We start from the raw sequence: 21,235 nt of genomic DNA, 5'->3' as shown, positions 1-21,235 counted from the left end.
TCAGAATTGTAACTCCGCAGCTTAGCCAATACACAGGTGAGAAAATGAGGCATTACCTCCCTGAGGCAGGTATAAATGGGACAGACAAGGACTCGGAAGGGCTCCCCAGTGTTGCTCCTCATGGTGCCAAAGACTTCGCAGAGGAAAGTGATGAACCCCAGCCAGCGCTCCACGTCGCGCTGCTGCAGCTCCTCCCGCATTGTGAAATCTTTCTGCAAAGGGGACAGACAACAGGCGGCATCAGGAAAACCACATTTCACTGGAAGAGACGACGGCTGTCAAGGGAGGGAATTAAGAAAAGAGGAAACTGAAACTAGGGGGGGAGAGAGCGAGAGAGACAGACTGACTCTTTAGTAATGAGTATGGAGATTACTCAGTGTAAGCGCCATGGCTGAAATTTCAACATAGCATAAGGCAGGTACTGTAGAAATATCATCACCAGCTGCACAATGCAACAGAAACAACTTCCTTTTGACCTTTTTGCCTTTTGTAACATAGGTGAGTGTTCAATTCTGTACGCAGAAAAATGGGGCTGGGTTAGCGGGTGTGGCAAACACACAAGGCACAGGAGCCACGCCGGCAGCATGAATACTGCCTGGCTTTCCTGCTCCAGGTTACTTATGTCACCACAGACAAGTTCAGTTTGTCTACTCCTTGCTCAAAGTTAGCATCTAAAGGGACCACATTCTCCCCTGTGCTTGGACCAGGGCTTCCCTGGGTATCTGGTGATTTCTGGCTGCTTTCTCTCTCCTTGGCATCCTGTAAATTATAACAGGGGACTTGCCCAGTGCCCACCTGGATGAGGATCAGGAAAGCACACCCCCTTCTGTGTCATACTGTTGCCACAACCGAGGATTGTGGCAATTATGCAACTCCAGAAGTAAAGTCAGGATCCTAGGGAGGTGGTGGAATCTCCATCTTTAGAGGTTTTTAAGCTGCGGCTTGACAAAACCCTCGCTAGGATGATTTAGCCAAAGTTAGTCCTGCTTTGAGCTGGGGGTTGGACTAGATGACCTCCTGAGGTCCCTTCCAACTCTAATTTTCTATGATTCTATGATCAGATGCACAGCAAGTTATGTGTCTCTCCACTGGCCCTCTAATCAACAGACAAAAATGTTGGCTGTCCAAAGCAAGGAAAGTAAGAACATAAACGTGAGAGATGGGGAAGAAAAGAATGAGAGAGAAAAAATGAAATACAATACAACAGAATCTTCACCTTTTTAAACATGGAATTTGGTGCTTTACTTTTAGAGGGACCAAATAATAAATTATGAGGCTATACTCCAAGTGTATATTGTACTCAGAACCAGGGGCTATTTCCCCAACCCCTCTTTGATGTTATAGCAGCTTGTTTCAAGGAATATCAATCACAGCAGTCTGCTTAGTTCCATTCTTAATTACATTTCCTTATGGTTATAAATTAGTTGACATAATGCAGGGGGAAATTACAGAACGATTTCATTCTCAAATATAACATAAAAAACTACAGGCAAAGTGTGTGTCCAATATGTGTGTTGCCCAATATATAAAATCCAGCAACTAAAACGTTAATTATTTAAGTATCTTTTCTACAGAAGTTTATTCCTATTCACTAGAAATAAAAAGGACACGTTGTTGCACCTAATACTCTAATCTGCACCTGCACAGTGTGGAGACAGAGCTGTGCATAAGAGCTACCAGTGAGAAGACTACTGGCTTATAAACTGCATGAAATATTGCTGTTTAAATGCGCATAAGTGAAGCAGTTGTCTCAAGAAACTCAAGTGAGAGCTTTGTAATTTATTTCATTATGCAACAATTTGTCCAAAAGCCTTAAGAGACGTCAATAGGCACCCTCCTAATGTGGCTTCCAGCTCAAAAGTGAACGTTCAGTCTCCAGTTGGTAGCATAAGCCTTGCCCACCTGATGCAGCCCTCTGTCCCCCTCTGGTGGTGGGTAGGTCATCTAGAGATTGATGAGCCCTCTACAGCCTTGGCTAAGCAGACTTATCTCAGATGGTTCTTTCATCTCTGGCAGTAGAGGCTAATTCATTAAGATCCAGAGATCCCAGCTTCAATCTCCACTGCCAACAAACCATCCAGAGCTGTCAGTGTTACAGACGGTGCCATCTTCTGTTGGTCCTAGGTCTCTTCCGGTTCTATAGCACCTGAGAATACTGCTATGTCACAGTCCCTGTAGGCAAGGATGTTTCTGAAGTGTGCCATTCCCTTGCGGTTATTTAATGGCTTGTTCTAGAGTTTTCACTCAACATTAAGTTTAAAAAATATATTAATCCGAACAAAAATATCAGTGTAACTACTGAGCAATTAAAAAAATAAACACTCTAGCATTTGGCCACAGTGCCTGGACATCTGAACCTCTTCCCTTTGGGATTGGATCACTCCACTAGTCCTCCTTTCTCTGCTGGGCTAATATCCTGTCCAGGAGGGAGAGGAAAGGCAAGGCCCAGTTCAGAGCGCATCTCCAAGCCCCCATAATGCTTATGGCTTTGTGATGAGGGAGAGAGGTTTCTTTGGTTTCCTTAGCTTTCAAAGCTTCCGCCTGCCAGACAGCTGCAGTTCCATGGAGACAGGCACTGTCTCAACTCCTGAGGCTCCTCTGCAAACACCTGACATCTCTCTGTAGTAATGTCTGTTCCCAGATCAGTGACCATCCCTCGGACTTAAGGCCGACTGTGCCTTTAAAGGCACATCCCCATGGTATGAGGATGAGCCACACTGCAGCAGGAACACCTCCACTCTATTCAGAATGATTTCCTCCTGGGGGCTCCCTGAGAAACGCCTTGTCCTCTCTCCTCCCCTTTTGGGAGCACTCGCACCTGGAGCCTCCAGTTCCTAGCTGCACTACGCCTTTGGTGTAGCACAGGAAGGCTCCTTCCACAGCCAAGCAGGGCTAGTCACAATCCACCCTTTGGCATTTTGCTGCAGGATCACACACACCCTCCACCAACCCCGATGTCTTCCCCTCCAAATCCTGAGACTCTCATTTAAACCCCCGTTTCCTGCCTGAAAATGTTTACTGAGGCACTGCTATTTCCTTCATGGGACCACATCAATGCAGTTTGAAAGCCGCTTGACATCTAAAGATTCCCACGGCATTCTGGGAAATCGTTAGCTGCTTGGGATAACCACATGAACTCTGGCACTGTGATTTAGGCAGCAAAGCCAAACACAGCTCCATGCAAGCACGGGGAGAAAAAGAGCCATATATATATTCATCTCCCCTGCGGAGTCACCTTGAGAGATGCAGTGGGTCCATGCACAAACTCAGTTTTGTATTTTTAAACTTCTTTAAGTAGGCAGTCCCTCTAACACCCCCAAAAACCTATCATAAAAAAGCCAGTCTGGGATACCTTACAGTTTAAATAAGAAATTCCAGGAGATTTATGTCTTGATGGTGTCCGGAGAGGTGAGTTTGTTGCCAGCTCAAACACTTCAAGCTGAAAATACACCTTTCCTTATTTACTGTACGTAACTCATGGCAGATTATTGGGAAACTGCAGAGAGAGTTAGGATGCAGTTTTGGAACTGTGCAGGGAACACCTCAGGGACACTGAGCAAGACGCTCTTCCTTGAAATTCCTGCTTAACACACACTCCCTTTCAACAGAGCCTTCCATAGAAAATCCTGCAAAGAAACGCATTTTGAAAAAACAAACATTTGCTTTGAGATTCACCCTGACTACCACTGGATGGATCGGAACTGTAGTATCTATCTTTTTAGACTCTTTGAAGCAGAAGCATCTTTTCTTCTTTATCAGGGACACAAAACTCATTTTTACTGGTGTTCAATGGGCCAGGGCTAAAATATTTTGGTCATAAACTTCCTTTGATTCATAACAGAGCTGTCATTGGGACAGCTGAGCAAAGGTGGTGAGTGAAGGGGTGGAGGGAATGGTAAAGAATTGGACTGGGACAGCAGAGACTTGGGTTTCATTCCCAGCTCTGTCACTCACCTGCTGGTTGACCTCAAGCAACTCACCTCACCACTGAGTGCCTCAGTTTCTCCATCTGTAAGATGAACATGATAATAATACTGCCCTCTTTTGTAAAGCACTTAGATATCTACAGATGACAAGGGCTATATAAGAGCTAGGATGACGATGAAGTCCAAGGGCCCTTCTGAAGTAAATAAACTTTTATTAATAATTACTACTGCCTTCTGCAATGGGGGGGAAATGATCCAGGGCACTTAAGTCCACAGCTATTTCTATCCCTTGTTTATCTGGGATTTGCATGCACAATTGCAGTGTTTTGTTTCTGCCACTGCTTGTTTAACTTTGTAGAAAACCTGGCCTGAAAAGTGTAATCATTATGATTCAAAGTTAGCACACCATTTAGATGAAGGTCCTCCTAGAACTCACACCTCTCATAGAACTATTTCATGGGACACACTTCAGTTCTATTCTACAGCTTTAAACCATGCTGTAACCAGGATCCCCTGACTCTGTTACAATTGTTGCCTATATACAGTTTAAGCCAGACAAACAGAAAATTAGTTCGGGCTCCCTTTTCACCTATTCACTAATGAACACGTCCAATAAAACCTCCACACTCCTTGGCCTGATTTGCACCCCTTGCTCTGGAGAGGATGAAAAGTGGTGCGGGCTGGGACTGGGGGAGTGTGCGTGGAATGGAGCAGCACTATGCCTGGTTGTAGCTACCGTTTTATTAATTATTATTATTAAAGTGCTGATAGTGAGTTTGGTGTTGCAGGGACAGAAATAAAGTTCCCCTGTCCCACAAGCAAACAAACAAGCCCCACACAACCAGCAAAGCCCCTTGTGCAGAAGAGCAGCTGCAAGCTCTCCTGTAACCATGGTCAAGCAACACTGCACACCAAGCCACTCAACCCCGGGACCTATCGGTTTCACAAAGCAACCAGCGCTTCCCCAAGAGCAAATCCCCTGTTCCAAGCGACACAAAAGGCCTCACTGGATCACTGCCGTTTCATTTGTTTCCCACCTATAACAGCACTCATCTGCAGCTCACCCCGTCCTCCACCTAGGAGGGGGAGCGAGTCTTCTCGGACCACAATCGGCCGACAGCACCATTCACTTAGAGCACGGCCAGCCTCCAAGCCACAGTGCGCACTGCAAACAGCTGTTGCTGAAATGCTAGAATGAGAACTAATGTGCTAAGTCAGTGTGGCTACCTTTTCCAGCTGTTCTGTTATTCTAATTGAAGCATCCCTGCTGACAGAGGTAAAGCAGCCTTTACTGAACCCTTCTTAAAAACCTCACTGCGCTTTTTTTACACTGATTTCTGCTCCCACTGGTTTTTAGCAGGTAGGCCCCCTTGGGGCTGTGACTGTATCTTCCTGTGTGCTCTGTGCAGGGCCAGGAATGCTGTTGGCAGGCAAATAAATGCTACTGTTTAGTGCTTAAATAGCAGTTCTCCTTTTCTGAGCACTTTAGGAACATTAAGTGATTCATCATGTGAAGACCTCCCAGGTACTGGATCAGTTAAGGGCTCTTTCTTCAGCATTTCCATAGTTTAAAGCGAGAATACAAGCAGTGCTTGAGCTGCAGGGTGAGGGAAGTGAGGTGGAGCACCCGGGATGTACATTTCATCTGAGAAGGATGCAACGTTTTTGCTCTATTTATGGGGAGACTGAGTCCAATTCTGCTTCTACTGGTGTGAATCTGGAGTAACTCCCCTGGAGATTGTATGGAGTTACACTGGTGTAACTGAGCAGAACTATCTGTGTAAGTAAAGCTCTCTATGCTCCTAGGTACATTCCCGCAGGCTCTCCTGTCTCTCAGCTGCAAGTTTAAGTTTAAGAGACCTCAGTCTATCACTGTGTGTCCTTTAGCTTTCAGTACAAGCCATTCTCCTTCTCTCTAACAATAAGCAATATGTATTAATAATAGAGAGAGAGCTGAAGAGAATAAAGAGCCAATTCCTACACTCTAGCCTTGACAGATGTGCGTTTTCACACAATGCATTTTTGAAATATCCATGCAACTTTAAAATGTACATTCCTAGCTTGACAAGGGTTTTTTTGGTAATAAAAAACCCCACAACCCTGCCCTAATTCTGTCAAATCCTATTTCTTCACTCAGGAACTGTGGGGCGCATCCATTTTAGAGATAAGGTTTTGGCAAAGTCAAGTTTTGACTGTTAAAACTGTGAATAATATCTTGTTTAATATGAATTAAATTAGAGTTTAGGCTGGACTAGGCTGGCCGGCCAATAAACTGCATCTCTTTAACCCTATCAAAATTGTGGAACTTCTTTTCACCTCCGTAAATGAAAGAACATGAAGATATCCTTCCACTGAATCAGAGAAACCAGATTTCAGGCACTTCCTAGCCCTCATGCCACCAGAATGTCTTGGCCACCTGAGAATTAGCTATAGGTAGCAACGACCATCCACCACTGGACGGAGAAACCGGCCACGAATTCCAGAAGCCCTAAATTAGCTGAATGTATTATTTGTAGCAAATTAGTCACTGAGCTCTATTTGTCACGAAGCGCTCTTCACAAACATGCATCGCAATTATGTAACATTTTGTGTTCCAACAACTTCCTTTAACGTAGCATCTTCCGGGTGCCTGGTGCCCCACAGTGCTTTCTACAGCTAAAGAATATATAATATCTGGGATGAACATCCATGAGGTGCGGGCTGCAGGCAAGAGCTCTGCGTGCAGACCAGAGAGGAGCTGGTGAGATCCATGCGGTGTTGAGACACAGGAAGATTGCTTCAGGCTGCATTAGTGAAGGCTCTCACAGAGGAAGCTGGGGTAAATCCTTGGTAGATTTTAAAATACATTACAATTAGGGCCAAATTTTTCAAGCATGGTTGCCTAAAGTTAAACACCAAATAATTGACCTGACCTTCCAAGAGTGCTGAACACCTGCAGGTCCCATTGGGTTTTCTGGCCCATCCCCAGACCATCCCTATGTTGACTTTCTGCTCCAGTTCTACCTAAACCACTGGGAGAATAATTCCATAGCATAGAGGGCCGCTCAGCCTGTCAAATCCTTTATGTAGTGTCTCTGCTGGGTTTAAATGGTACGGAGGGTCTTTGTGCCTTCGCATATCTGGTCCTTAGAGAGCAGCATTCACTAGCAGCATGGTGCGTCCAAGGATGAACAGAGCATCACACTGCAGACGTTGGGAGAAAGAAGACATCACCCCATTCAGATTTTAAAGAACAACTAAACTGGCCACCACATTCCAAACAAACCGAAAGATTGCATTACAGGAGCACGGAGGGGCTCCCACCGAGACCGGAGCTCCACTGTGCTAGACACTGTACTAACGCATAGTGAGAGGCAGTCCCTCAAGGAGTTTACAGTCTAATACTTGTCTAACAAACAAAACTGACCCAGGGTGGGAAGGGAGCAGAGAGCTGGAGCAACTTCCCCAGTGTCAGACAGAAGGTCAGTGGCAGAGCACAACCCGGTCCTCCAGCCCTAGCACTAGCCTGTGCTGTCTCTCTGGTTGGCTATGCATTAGCTTTGCTGGAAGAACGAATCCTCCAAACGACGTGTGTGGGTGTGCGCCATGAAAACACGCTTCTACAGTGGAACAAAAGAGGTAAAGACTTCCAAAGGCTGAGATACATTTTGTTCCATTATAACAGTCAGTGTGTAAGAGACATCCCCACCACTATGAAAATTTAATTCCTCATAGAAATGCTTTCTTAACCCAGAAAAAATAACCTCGGGGAAGCAGAATGGCTTGCCCTGCATGCTCAGTTGTGATGTCACTGCAATGAGCAAGTTACCTTTCATTAATCTGACTATATTTTTAAACATGAACTGTATTACTAATTTGGAGCTGTCTTGGACTCCAGATAGTCCAAGTGTATTCACTAGATAGTTCTCCTCCAATGCCCACAGATCGAAACACATCCTATTTATACCAGGTAGCAGGTTTGATCTCACGTACTCCTCTGAGCTGGAGAAAAGATCATTAAAAAACCATGCAGCCAAGGGGGAAAGCATAAGGGGTCATCTCAAGAGGTTCTCGAGATCCGAAGGATGAGCTCTGATGGGGCAAATTATACCTCTCTACCTACAATACAGGTATAAGCCAGAGGTCTCAAATCCAGGCACTACAAGAATGTGTTTAATTATCCTTGGCTAACTGCGGCTGGCCTGGCGAGGGTGCTTAAAAGCACAAGGAGCTATCCTCACTCTCTTGGGCCCAGCCACTATCCCAATCCTTGTGCTTCCTGAGGACAAGCAAGCACAGCTGGCAATGCTGGGACACGGGAAAGAAAATTCCTTGTCTCCAGCCCCACCTCTACTTTACACTGGTCAGCAGAGCTGAGCTGGTGCTGGGGATAGCAGGGAAGCCTACACTCCCCTCTGCTATGGGTGTTTAAGTCCCCATTCAGGCATATAGATCCAGGCCAATAATTCATGACTAGGAACTTTGCAACATCTTTTAATACGGTTCCCAAATAGGTTTGTTCACTGTTCAGTGCCCAGTAACTCGCTGCTGGGTTATTGGATCAGCACCAACTTGGAGGGTAAAAGTTTACAGTGGCATAAAAATGAGGGTTAATTTAAGCATCGCTACTTATAAAGGAAAAAAATAAATCTCACATCTGAGCTTGTTGGTCTCTAAACACATTGCTCTTCCTCTGGCAACTATTCTGTTTGCTCAGTTATTGGCATGGAAGCAGGAAATACGGAGTCAGAAATACCGTGTAAAAAAACAACAACACAGAGCTTCGATGTCACGGTGATAGGCACTATAAAAAAACTTGAGAGAGAGTGTGCTAAATACTTGATCTTATTGCCAATGTGCTACAAACGGCCGGAGCCTTAAATGGCTGCTTGGAAAGTGTCCACAATATATAAAACAGCTCAGAGGAGAGAACTGGCTGACGCTAGCAAGGAGAGTGCCCATCCTTTGTCATTTTCACCTCCGCTACCAACTACTATTAAATACAGAACTCGTAACAGTTTCCATTTATCACAGCTCCCTCCCACTGCTTTCCAAAAAAACCCATCAGAAATTACTGCAGCAACCCGCACCCTGTGTCCCCCCAACCACCCTACCACTGGATGCTTTAGGACTCAATCTATTATTTACAGAACAGTAGCACCTGGAGGACTTAACCAAGATCAGGGCCCCATTAGGCACTGTAGTAAGAAGTAGTCCCTGCCCTGGAGAACTTACAGTCTAAACAGACAAAGAGAGACAAAGGGTGCGCAGAAGGAAATATCATTAACTCCATTTTACAGAAACAGTGAGTGACCTGCCCAAGGCCACACAGGGAGTCTGTACCACTGGAGAAACTTGAACCCAGCTTTCCAGTCCAGTGCCTTAGCCACCAGATCATTCTTCCTCTCTGTCTCAGGGCAGCCCTTCTCCCCCGCCCCCAGTCAATCACACCAAAGACACTCTAGCACTCCACACTGCTGCTTTACGCGTATGCCAGGGTGTGGAGCACATGGTTCTAAGTGTCCCTGCTTATGGGCATCAGCTAGTTATAAAGACCAGCACAGATCGCTGACAGAGAGTCCCAATGTTTGACCAATAAAGTCCCTCAAGGTATTCTGGAACCTCCGCATCTCCAAGGATAATCCATAAAAACAAGTCCACCAGCCTGACTGCATCAAGGAAAAGCCATGCTCTCCAGTGGGGAAAGAGGGCCAGGCCATGACGGTGGTGTACTTACTTCCAGTCCTATACTGAAAATGAGACAAACAAGTCCCCCCTCCCAAGTCCTAAATAAACAGAGATAGGTAAGGGTTACAGAGCTTTTCACCTCTAGTTCAAATCCAGGCTAGGTGGGAAGTGACTGAAAGCCGCGACCCTCTGAGGCCTCTTTGTTGGTCTGTGGCTTTCATGGTCTTAGTCTGGGTCCCAGTGAACAGGTGGCAGCTGAATTAGCACCTTTGCTGGCAGCCTCAGAAGAAAGACCAAGCTGCGAATGAATCATGGAGAAAGAACTCAACCCTCCCCAATACCCAAAAAGCTAGTCCCTCTAGCTAACGTTGAAGCACACCATAGCTTTGCTGTACTTTTCCTCTGGACATTAGTCAGCGGGGTCATGAGTCTGTTTTCTTCACATGCCCCACAAATTTCATACAAAAAATACAGAGAAGGAAGAGAGAGGTGCCACTTATTTTGATGAGCAAAATTCACATCGACAGCTTCCCCGCCCTGGTCTTTCTGTATTCACATATTGCAAAATGTAGGTCTGTCAAGTCACACATTGTCATGTTGTTTAAAAGCAGGAAGGATCGGCAAATGGGGCCAGCAGCACTTTTGTGAGTCCCCTGCCACCTTGGAAAGAGCCTGTGGATTTGCAGGTGAGACTTTCAGGCTCTTGACCGTAAATATGTATCTACAAAAATAAATCTACGCTTCTGCTCTGCATGACAGTAACCAAGTGCCCACTGGAGTATTCAGGAAGTGGCCATAATCTGATGGGGGAGAGAAGAGGAGGGCACCAGTTTATCCATCTGAATTTCTTTTTTTAAAGTTACGTAGCAACCAGAGAGTAACCAAGACTGGAATGATTTATTTGTAGAAGTTGCTTTAGCCCTTGCAACAGTGGATGGATTTTCTATCCTTAGTTTTGTGGGGGCGCAGAGTGCAAGTGATGAGTCATATTAAAATTCCAGGCTCCGGAGAGCACTGTGCCATTCCTGTCCCAGGGATTATTAACGCTACAGAGCAAAAGGAAAAAGTAGCGCTGGATGGGGGATCTGGGAGAGACAGAAAAGCCACTGCAATTGAATAATTAGGGAAGCCTAAACAGAATAAATCGGTGTCTCAGAAGCAGTGGTCTAGTAAACTGATCACAGGGATGGGAAGCAGGAGACGGTGAGTTTCATTTTCAGCTCTACCATGGACTCACTGTATGAGCACGTCACCTGTGTGCCTCAGTTTCTCCATCTGTAAAATTGAATATAACTACTTCTGTGAAGTGCTTTGGGATCTATGAATGGAAAGTGTAACATAAGCACAAATTATTATTATTCCATAGCAAAGGAGAACTTCAAAACTTGGCAAAAGATAACCATTTACATTTCTGGGTGCTGTTCTGAAATTTCAGTGCTTCACCATCCCTACTGCATTTCATTCCACCAGACTCTCAGTGCTGTGTTTCCTCTACGCTATAATTACATTTACACTGTCATACACTGTTTCCTCTCTTATCCTTTTTGAGTACGTTTCATCTACTTCGGCAGGACCTACGAGAGTAAGCAGCTACCTTTAATGTGTACCTTTCAGCAGCATCACCACCACTGCACTCTCCGATCCTACAGTCCCTTTCAGCCAAGGATCTCTAAGCCCTTTTGGAACATTGGTGAATTAAGCCCCACAGCTGCCCTCTGAGCTGGCAAGTATCATCAGCATTAGTTTACAGAGGGAGAGAGAGCTGAGGTGACTTGCCCGCGGTCACACAGCAAATCTGTTGCAGAGCTGGCACTACAACCAAAACCTCCTGATGCCCAGGCTAGTCTTTACAAATATTATCAGAGGCAGATATGAAAAAGGTTCAGGGGAACAGCCTGGTGAGAAGTTCAGCCCCCATTCATCACCAGACGCTAGGACAGAGGAGGATTCTGGAATTCCTACCAGGGTGCTGTCCCTTGACTTGCTTGTCAGCTCCATCTTTGCTATCTGCCTCTGGTTAGTCGGTGTCTAATATATAAGAACCTTCAGATACCTCCTGCCGGAAGGGAAAAGAAGCTTTCTCCCTCTTCCACACACTCCAGAGTTCCCTAGCAGTACTGAAAGGCATGCGCTCTGCTTTGCTAGCCCTCCCCAGAACATTTACCGCCGAGAGAGAAGTTCTTCACTCCTCTCCCCTGGCTGAGGTCTCTTCTCCACCACCCTCTGTTCTTCAGTCCTCTTCCCTTGTGACTAATTACACTGCCGACCTCTGTCGATGTTCAGAGCTTTCCTCAGCAGCATCAATGTCATCAGCATAAAGCTAACATTGCTCTGACTGTTTTGCTGCTACCTGTAGGGCACTGAAGCAGTGCTCAGTCTTGTCAGTTTCATTCTGCAGCTGCATGAGGTTGGAAGAGCTCTGAACTTCAGCTGTCTGCAGGCTCAGGAAGGCAGGACTGGGTCAGTTTACACTGAGGTCACATTTGGACTCACAATTAAAAGGATTTTAAAAAAAAAACCTGTATATGCTCCAGAAGCACCTTGCATAGGTCTTGTCTGTATCTGAAATACTACAGTGGTACAGCTGCAGTGCTTCAGTTGCTTTGCTATAGTGCTTCAGTGTAGACATTATCTGCGCTGACAGGAGGGGTTCTCCCATTGGCATAAGTAACCCACCTCCCTGAGAGACATTAGCTAGGTTGATGGAAGAATCCATTAATTTTAGGTTCTTCAGTTGCCTGGGTGCCGACCTTGAGACACCAAGGGCCTGATTTTCAAAGATACAGTGACTGAAGCCAATGGCAGCCGGGGCTACTTATCACATCTGAAAATCAGGAATCCAGGTATCTCTATTTGGGCACTCTAAAATTGAAGCCCCTGGTGTAGTGGACACTTAAGAAAATTTTGGCCGTAACCTCTGTGCCTCTGTTTGTTCATCTGTAAAATGGGGATTGTGACAATTACCCACCTCACCTGGCATGATTCAATAATGTTCCTGAGTTCTCTGAGAACAATGCACAGACAACTGGTTAATTATTAATTCCACCATACCCGAGTGGGAATATAAAAATGGATTTTCAAATACAAAAGCGTTGGCATTGACCTGCTAGTGCCAGCTAGAGATCCTGGAGCACTCTCTTAGCAGATGCTGAATAAGAGAATGGGGTAGACACAATCTGGATGAGAAGATGAGCAAATACCATGGATGGTGCTAAACTGTTATTCTAATGCAAAACCTTCGCTAATGACCCTTTGAATCTATGCAGACTATCTGCAAAGGGACTCTTGTATGGGGTGGGAATCTGGGGGAGACAAAGAGGTGAAGGAAAAGACCAACGCCCCATGCAAATCACAGACTCTCTAGTTATTTTTTCTTTCCTCTTGAGGAGGGAGAAAAGCAGAATTCAGTTGCAGCCAGATCCCAAGAAGAATACATCACCCAAGGGTGGGAAGGAATTATGGTTAGCTTGTGCATTGTTACAAGCTGCAATACATTAGCATCTGTAATAGGTGACAAAGGCAAATAACAAATTATAGTGAGAGGTACTCTTCAGACTGTTTTGAAAGAAGGATAATGCATGGAGAACTATTTCTATGGCAATACTTTGGAAACAAGTAGTTCATCACTGATGAAGAGGGTGGGACTCCACTCTTAAACGGGCTCATATTGATTGAGTGGAGAACTCTTTCCCCGTTCTTTTAAAATTTTTCCTCCACGGGATTTTTGTCACCTTGCAGAGAGCCATCCTCCTTTTTTTTTTTTTTGCTGGTACTCCCACCTTCCAGGTCCTGAGTTAAGTTCATACGCATTTTCATCACATTCCAGATACTGGGGAGAAGGGAGGAGTGATTTTGGTGCTTGTGAAAGTTCAAGATGAACCCACCCTGCTTAGAGCCAGGTATAATGCAGGCAGAAGCTGTGCCACCTTCCCCGCATACCTCTGCCAGTCCTGACCTACAAGATGCCCTTGTTCTTTCCATTCCCGGGCCCTTCACAAGTAGAGATGAATAACAATGCTCAAAAGTCCAATACATTTAGTGAGGAGAGCAATTTCTACAGTGAAGCAGGCAATAGCTTTCAAATCAACTAAGAGCGGGTGGGAGGCTGGCTTTGAAAGATAGTGACAAATTCCCTTAAAATGAAGGCCCAGGTCAAAAACAGCACAGTGGAGACCCTAAAATGATGGGACAGATAGTGGGGGAAAACATAACAGGTTTGTTGGAAGTGGGATGGAAGCAAACTGGGATCTAAAATCAGTTCTGAATAGAGTGGAAAAGTAACCTCTGGATAAGGAAGAGACCAGCAAGCAAAACTGGAAAACAGGTGTCCAGAGGTGCAAGTTGAATGAATTACTCCACTGTGTCACTTAAACTGCCTCCATTTAGAATTACTCCATCATGTAAGTTACACTATCTATCTCCACTCCCTGCACCCACCTGCTTAAAATGTAATCACAGTATCACAGTAGTCATCTGTCAGATGAGTTGTAAAACAGGGGCCATGACCATTTGTGTTTGTAAAAAGAACATTTCACAGAAGTAAGGCCACTCACTTAGTATCCTACTTGGGTCACGTTCAATTTATCTAAAATCCCCCCAGGAGTTTGTTAGATTCTTCTTCATCTCCTGCCTTAAAATACTGCGTGTATAATAAATAGCAGCTGTGTTCCACTCCAGAGGTGGCTGCTTTTCAGCCTAGGGCACAGTTATTCATAAAAAAATATGGGTGAAAATACTGGTATTAAGATGAGATATGATTATGATGGTTGATATTTCTAAGGAAGGGTGCAGATGTATTAATGATGCTGATAAATACAAATGCACAGGAATTTCCCTGTCTCTTTCCCTTTAAGCATTATCTTTATTTTATGGTCACTTAACAGAGCCACAGCCCACTCTGGTGCAGCTTTTGGAAAGATCACACAGACAGCACACCAGCCCCAGGCCCAGCATTCTGCACCACAAAAACCCACCACTCATCTTGTCAAGGTAGGTTTTGTGACTGGAGACAGTAGCTGAAGCTCTAGCCAGCCATATAAGACAAGTTTGCAGAGTAGTGTGAAAAGCCAGGGCGTCACCAGATGCAACAGAGCAGATATTTCTGTGGGTTAGGAGAGAGTGGGGCATGCGAGAGGGATGGTGGTGCGTGCGGGGGGAGGATAGACAGCATTTCTGAATGGTGACAGGACAGTTGAATTAGGTTCGTAAGTGCTTCCTAATGTGCTTCCAAAAACGCCAGGACAGCTTCTCAAGAGGCTGCGAATTCTCAGCAGTGCGTGACCAAAGGAAGTCGGAAAGGGGCCGTGCTCAAAAGAAAACCCCCAACACTCTTTAACAAAGAGCCAGAGTTCCTTGGCGCAGGCTGGTATTGTCCTGCCAAACTGCGGTAGGCATAAAACAGCAGGACTCCAGGAGGCCACAGTGACGACACACACCATCAAGGTAATTAGAGAGGCTACGGTGAATTATTGCGCGGGCTGCTTCTGTAGCCCAGGAGCTCTCGGCTTCTCTTATCCTGACCCTATTGCTCACAGTATGTTTCTCCCCGGGAGTTGGATCATTCCCCCATCCTGCACCATTTACATCCTCAGACTTCCCTGCTTTAGCCCCTTGTGTCTTTCACTTGTACCTCTTCTGCCCCACCCCCGCGTGCCGGTTACACTAACTTAGACCCCTTACACATCACTCGAGTAGAACCAGGTTCAGGAGTCTGAACGAGGACACAGTCCAGTGTCTAGGAGGAGCTTGGGGCTTAGGTGAGGCCTACCTGGATACCATGATATCAAGTTGGTGGGCTAAGGGGAGCAGCTGGAAGAGTTGGCAAGAGTTGCGCAAGCACAGCCGTCAGCTGTAACACAGGTGTGCCACACAAAACCCCAGGGAGTGACCATAGCGAAGAGGGTGTCAGTCCTATCTACACGGGAAAGGAGAATGAGCTCTTTTTCTTCTGACACAGGAGCCTTGGCACATCCGCCCATGCCTCTGTTGCCTCCTGGTTAGGTTGCTGCTTTGCCCTCTACATGGAGCTACATACTGAGCCCACTTGGAAACCTCAGCTAATACAGAATTCCTTGGGCTCATCAAGTGCATTTTCCCACCAGGTGCAAATCACTGCTAGCGCCCAGGGGTCAAAACTGGCAGCTGACAAGCATATGGGTGAAATTCAAGGTGCTGGTTTTAACCTCTCATGCCCTCGCTGGTTTGGGACATGGCTACTGATGAGATCAATGGAGATGCTTGAATTGGGTTCCGCTCACTACGAACAGGAGAGACCCGCTGGCAGGGCAATCTCCGAGCAGCTTTAGAATTCACTCATAGACTCTAAGGACAGAAGGGACCAACATGATCATCTAGTCCGACCTCCTGCACAACGCAGGCCACAGAACCTCACCCACCCACCCCTGTAATAGACCCTTGACCTATGACTGGTTATTAAAGTCCTCAAATCATGGTTTAAAGACTTGAAGGCACAGAGAATCCACCAGCAAGTGAGCCATGCCCGATGCTACAGAGGAAGGCGAAAAATCCCCAGAGCCTTTGCCAGTCTGCCCTGGGGGAAAATTCCTTCCAGATCCCAAATATGGTGATCAGTTAAACCCTGAGCATGTGAGCAAGACTCACCAGACAGACACCTAAGAAAGAATTCTCTGTAATAACTCGGAACCCACCCCATCTAACATCTCTTCACAGTCCATTGCCATATCTACCACCAGTAGTCAAAGATCAGTCAATTGCCAGACTAGGCTGTTCTATCATACCATCCCCTCCATACATTTATCAAGCTCAGTTTTGAAGCCAGCTAGGTTTTTTGCCCCCACTGCACCTCTTGGACGGCTATTCCAGAACTTCACTCCTCAGATGGTTAGAAACCTGCATCTAATTTCAAGTCTAAACTTCCTGATGGCCAGTTTATATCCATTAGTTCTTGTGTCCACATTGGCGCTGAACTTAAATAATTCCACTCCCTCCCTGGTATTTATTCCTCTGATGTATTTATAGAGAGCAATCATATCTCCCCTCAACCTTCTTTTGCTTAGGCTAAACAAGCCAAGCTCTTTAAGTCTCCTCTCATAAGGCAGGTTTTCCATTCCTCGGATCGTCCTAGTAGCCCTTCTCTGCACCTGTTCCAGTTGAAGTTCATCTTTCTTAAACACGGGGGACCAGAACTGCACACAGTGTTCCAGATGAGGTCTCACCAATGCCTTGTATAACGGTACTAACACCACCCTATCTCTACTGGAAATACCTCATCTGATGCATCCAAGGACCGCATTAGCTTTTTTCACAGCCACATCACATTGGCGGCTCATAGTCATCCTGTGATCAACCAATACGCCCAGGTCCTTCTCCTCTTCTGTCACTTCCAACTGATGCATCCCCAGCTTATAGCAGAAATTCTTGTTATTAGTCCCTAAATGCATGACCTTGCACTTTCCACTATTAAATTTCATCCTATTTCTATTACTGCAGTTTTAGAAGGTCATCCAGATCTTCCTGTATGATATCCCGATCCTTCTCTGTATTGGCAATACCTCCCATCTTTGTGTCATCTGCAAACTTTATTAGCACATTCCCACTTTTTGTGCTAAGGTCAGTAATAAAAAGATTAAATAAGATTGATCCCAAGACTGATCCCTGAGAAACTCCACTAGTAACCTCACTCCAGCTTGACAGTTGACCTTTCAGTATGACCTGTTGTAATCTCCCCTTTAAGCAGGTCCTTATCCACCTTTCAATTTTCATATTAATCCCCATCTTTTCCAATGTAACTAATAATTCCCCATGTGGAACCGTATCAAATGCCTTACTGAAATCTAGGTAAATTAGGTCCACTGCATTCCCTTTGTCTAAAAAGTCTGTTATCTTCTCAAAAAAGGAGATCAGATTGGTCTGGCACGATCTACCTTTTGTAAAGCCATGTTATATTTTATCCCAATTACCGTTAACCTCGATGCCCTTAACTACTTTCTCTTTCAAATTTTTTTCCAAGACCTTGCATACTACTGAGGTCAAACTAACAGGCCTGTAGTTACCCGGATCACTTTTTTTCCCTTTCTTAAAAATAGGAACTATGTTAGCAATTCTCCAGTCATATGGTACAGCCTCTGAGTTTACAGATTCATTAAAAATCCTTGCTAATGGGCTTGCAATTTCACGTGCTAATTCCTTTAATATTCTTGGATGACCCCCAGTTTAGTCCCATTAAGCTGTTGGAGTTAGCCTTCTACCTCGAATGTGGTAATTTCTACCTCCATATCCTCATTCCCATTAGCCACTCTACCACTATCCCCAAGCTCATCATTAGCCTCATTAAAAACGGAGGCAAAGTATTTGTTTATATATTCGGCCATGCCTAGATTATCTTTAACCTTCATCCTCAGTGTTTAGCGGCCCCACTTCTTTCTTTGTTTTCTTCCTATTTAAATGGCTATAGAACCTTATACTATCGGTTTTAATTCCCTTTGCAAGGTCCAACTCTACTTGGCTTTTGGCCTTCCTAATTTTATCTCTACATATTCTGACCTCCAAGAGGTAGCTTTCCTTCCTGATCCCCCCCATCTTCCACTCCTTGTAGGCTTTCTGCTTTCTCTTAATCACCTGTCTGAGATGCTTATTCATCCAGCTTGGTCTACAACTCTTGCCTATGAATTTTTTCCCCTTCCTTGGGATTCCCCACCCATGCTCAGATCTGCTAACTTTCCAGATACACTATAAAGCCCATTTTCTCCTTCAGAAATTCGGGGAGGGCTGGAGAGGTCATGTGGTTTTCCTGGGCGGGGTCTACTTGATGATAGGTACTTGCTTTTCAGTGGGAACTAAGAATGGTCCATTGTATTTGAGCTTTATTGTGACAGGACTTTTGTGTCAGGGCTTGGGATGGGATCTTATTTATATTACAAAATACATCTAAAAAATAAGCTAGCTAATTAAGTGAATGTGGAGCAATGTAGGCTGGGGTAAAGGACCTCTGCGTTACTGCTGGGTATAGGCAACACAGGCATCTGGGGAGATCCCCTTCTTCAACCCACTGCCTATCATTAACTAGACAGACAGGTGAAGCCCTCGGCTCCTGTTTCTCTCTCTCTCTCACACTCCAGTCTGCCTGTCGCTGCCTCCTCTGAGCACTGAGGCCCTTGCCCACATTTGCTGGCACACACGACACTGAGAAATACCACAGCAGAGCCCTCGCTGCGGCAGCCATTCATCAGCAGGCAAATACAAATCCTAATGGGGGTCTCAGTCCCCTCTCCCGGCACCTCTGTGTCTGGGAGCCCAAGAATTTCATCACCGCACCTAGGTTTCTCAGTCCATCTAGAGGGGCTAGGGGCTGGCAGGTCCCAGGAATCCTTGCCTTACAATCTCAGGCAAGCAGAGAGCTCGAGGAGCTGCTGGCATTTGCCAGCACAGTGTACTCTTTTTTCTTAAGCTTCACACACACAATGTGTCCTCTCTATAAGGCGGAGGTGCCAGGGAGTCTACGGGGTGCAGCCAAGTCAGCAAGAAGAGCCGGCAGCTATGTGTTTGCATGTGTATTAGGGTATTCCCTGTCGCTGTGACCCAGAGACCTAACCAAACAGCAGGGTCTCCAAATGTCAAAACCCCAGTGATGGGAGAAAGAGGCAGAACATTAGGTGCTTTATGGGTGACTCACTCCGGATTTATGCTTGCTGAACGTTAGGTGGTTTTAAATAGCCTGGCTTCCACCTTGTCCTGGGCTCCCATCAACGCAGAGGCTTAATTGCTTCTGAATTATTTGAACTTGCCTTTTCCCCTTCTGTTGCCTTCCTTCCTCACGCAAGCTCTCGGCCGCTTTCAACCCGACGTCGCCACTGCCGGGCCTGATCCTCAGAGATGCTGAGTGCCCTCTCCTTCCCAGTGTCTTAGACAATCTGAGTTTGCCAAGTCTGGGCCTGAGCTGGGGAAGAGCTAAGTATCCTTGGACCCTGACAACATATGTGTGGGAAACTCTCTACTTTATACTGCCTGTGCATCAAGAGACAGACACAGACAGGAAGGTGGCATCCCTTTTCTTCCATGCATCTGGGCTGCCCTGTCCCACCACCCATCTGTCTGCATGTCAGTGGCTCCTCTCACACTGACAACCACCAACCACACTCTCTGGCAGAGGTGAAACCACAGGGCATCACTGCAGCTCCTTCCTGCAAGCAGAACCCTCTCCAAGGCAGCCATTCACCAACAGGCTGGGCAAAGCGTCACTAACAAGATCCTCTGCCTGACCCTCCCCATCCTTGGGATCCTTGGGCGTCTCATTAGTGCGGGGGAGCCAGAAGGAACATGTTGCCCACATTCACACAAATAGTCATCGGCTCCCCGTTCATTTCACGCCCACAGCATTGCTGACGCCAACCGTTCAAAGGTCAGGTGTCTGGCCCCCACACTCACACAGGCAGGGTTTGGTTTTTTGTTTGCCTTCTCCTATGGTTCCCGTTCTCAAACTGTTCCCTGCAAATACAAGAGCTAGAGGCGCCCTTTTTAAAAAAGAAATGAAATGATTCACAGGGGACAAAATGCTGGCAACAGCGGGGGCTCTCGTCAAAGCCCCAAATTATCAGGAGACTTGTGATAACAATTATAAAAACTGGAATCGCTGAGCCCTGTACAAAACCTCACCTTAGTCATATTCAAGGCTCCCCTGAGCCCTGGCTGTCCTTCCATGCAACAAACCCTTCTACTTTACCTCTGCTCTCTGACCCAACCCTAGGCTCCCCTGCTTATGATATTCCATCCCATGCTGGTGCTGTCATCTGGAGGAGCTCTCTCTCCCCCTAATTCTTCTCATACCGCCTCTCATAGCACAGATTTGATTCCTGGTTACCGGTGCTTAACTCAATCTCGAATAAAACAACCTCGTTGTGCTTCCTTGAGCCTCCTGATTTTCTCCAGTTCAACTATTCTCCCCAAAACATGGCCATTGCCCCACTCCTCAAGCCCAGCTTTCCCCAGTCAGCAGGTGCTGCCTGCACCACACTCGGAGAGCAATAACTGGGAGAGTGATCCTATTACTCTGCACAGTGTAACTCATTTTAGGAACTTTGCCTCTTGGAAAGGAGCTGGAGCAATTTGTTTTAAGTGTCCCATTGAACAAAAGGCAGTTGGTTCCCAGGTTAGGGATTGCCGAGTGAAGGAGCACAACAGGCCCCACCTGTACCTCTTGAGAGCTTCCCCCACTGACTTCACTGCAACCCTCCGCGTGATCAGCGGTGCCCAGAGCTGTACTCTGCAGTTGCAGACAGGCCGAGAACACTGGGAGCCAGCTGGAGTTTGCCAGCAGGCTGCATTCTTTTTTTAAGCTTCACACATGCAATGAGTCCTCTTTATAAGGCGGAGGTGCCAAGGAGTCTATGGGGAGCAGCCAAGTTTGCAAAGAGAGATATAAGAGGAACTAAAATGAAGAGGGGGCAGGTGCATGGGATGTGAGTGTGTGCGGGCGGACGCACCCTGCAGTTTTCCCTCTGGCAACGTTTTTTTAAGCCACTGCGACACAAGAGGCGTAACTTGCATTGGAAAATAAGCCGCCTCCATTGAAATGTCAGCATCTCCACTGCTAAAATAAGAAAAAAAGCAGTAGCTAAGCCCATTCAACGCGTGGAATGTCTATGGGTGAGTGCTTCTGATTGATG

The 21,235-nt window shown here is 46.1% G+C and overlaps 1 protein-coding gene across 2 annotated transcripts in view; it reads right to left on the bottom strand.

Moving 5' to 3' along the window:
* Positions 1-21,235, bottom strand: part of CTIF (cap binding complex dependent translation initiation factor) — a 318,671-nt gene that overhangs the window by 32,490 nt on the left and 264,946 nt on the right. For both annotated transcript variants that reach the window (XM_067545642.1, XM_067545643.1), the window contains exon 10: positions 57-212. In XM_067545642.1, coding sequence (XP_067401743.1) covers positions 57-212 — 156 coding nt within the window. The remainder of the gene's footprint in view (positions 1-56; positions 213-21,235) is intronic.

Source organism: Emydura macquarii, unplaced genomic scaffold, assembly GCF_026122565.2.
Source record: "Emydura macquarii macquarii isolate MOO-44397 ecotype Brisbane River unplaced genomic scaffold, CSIRO-AGI_Emac_v2 contig_1045, whole genome shotgun sequence".
In the NCBI taxonomy this organism is placed as follows: Eukaryota; Metazoa; Chordata; order Testudines; family Chelidae; genus Emydura; species Emydura macquarii.
The sequence above is the reverse complement of the archived record's forward strand: the minus strand, read 5'-3'. Positions and strand labels throughout refer to the sequence as shown.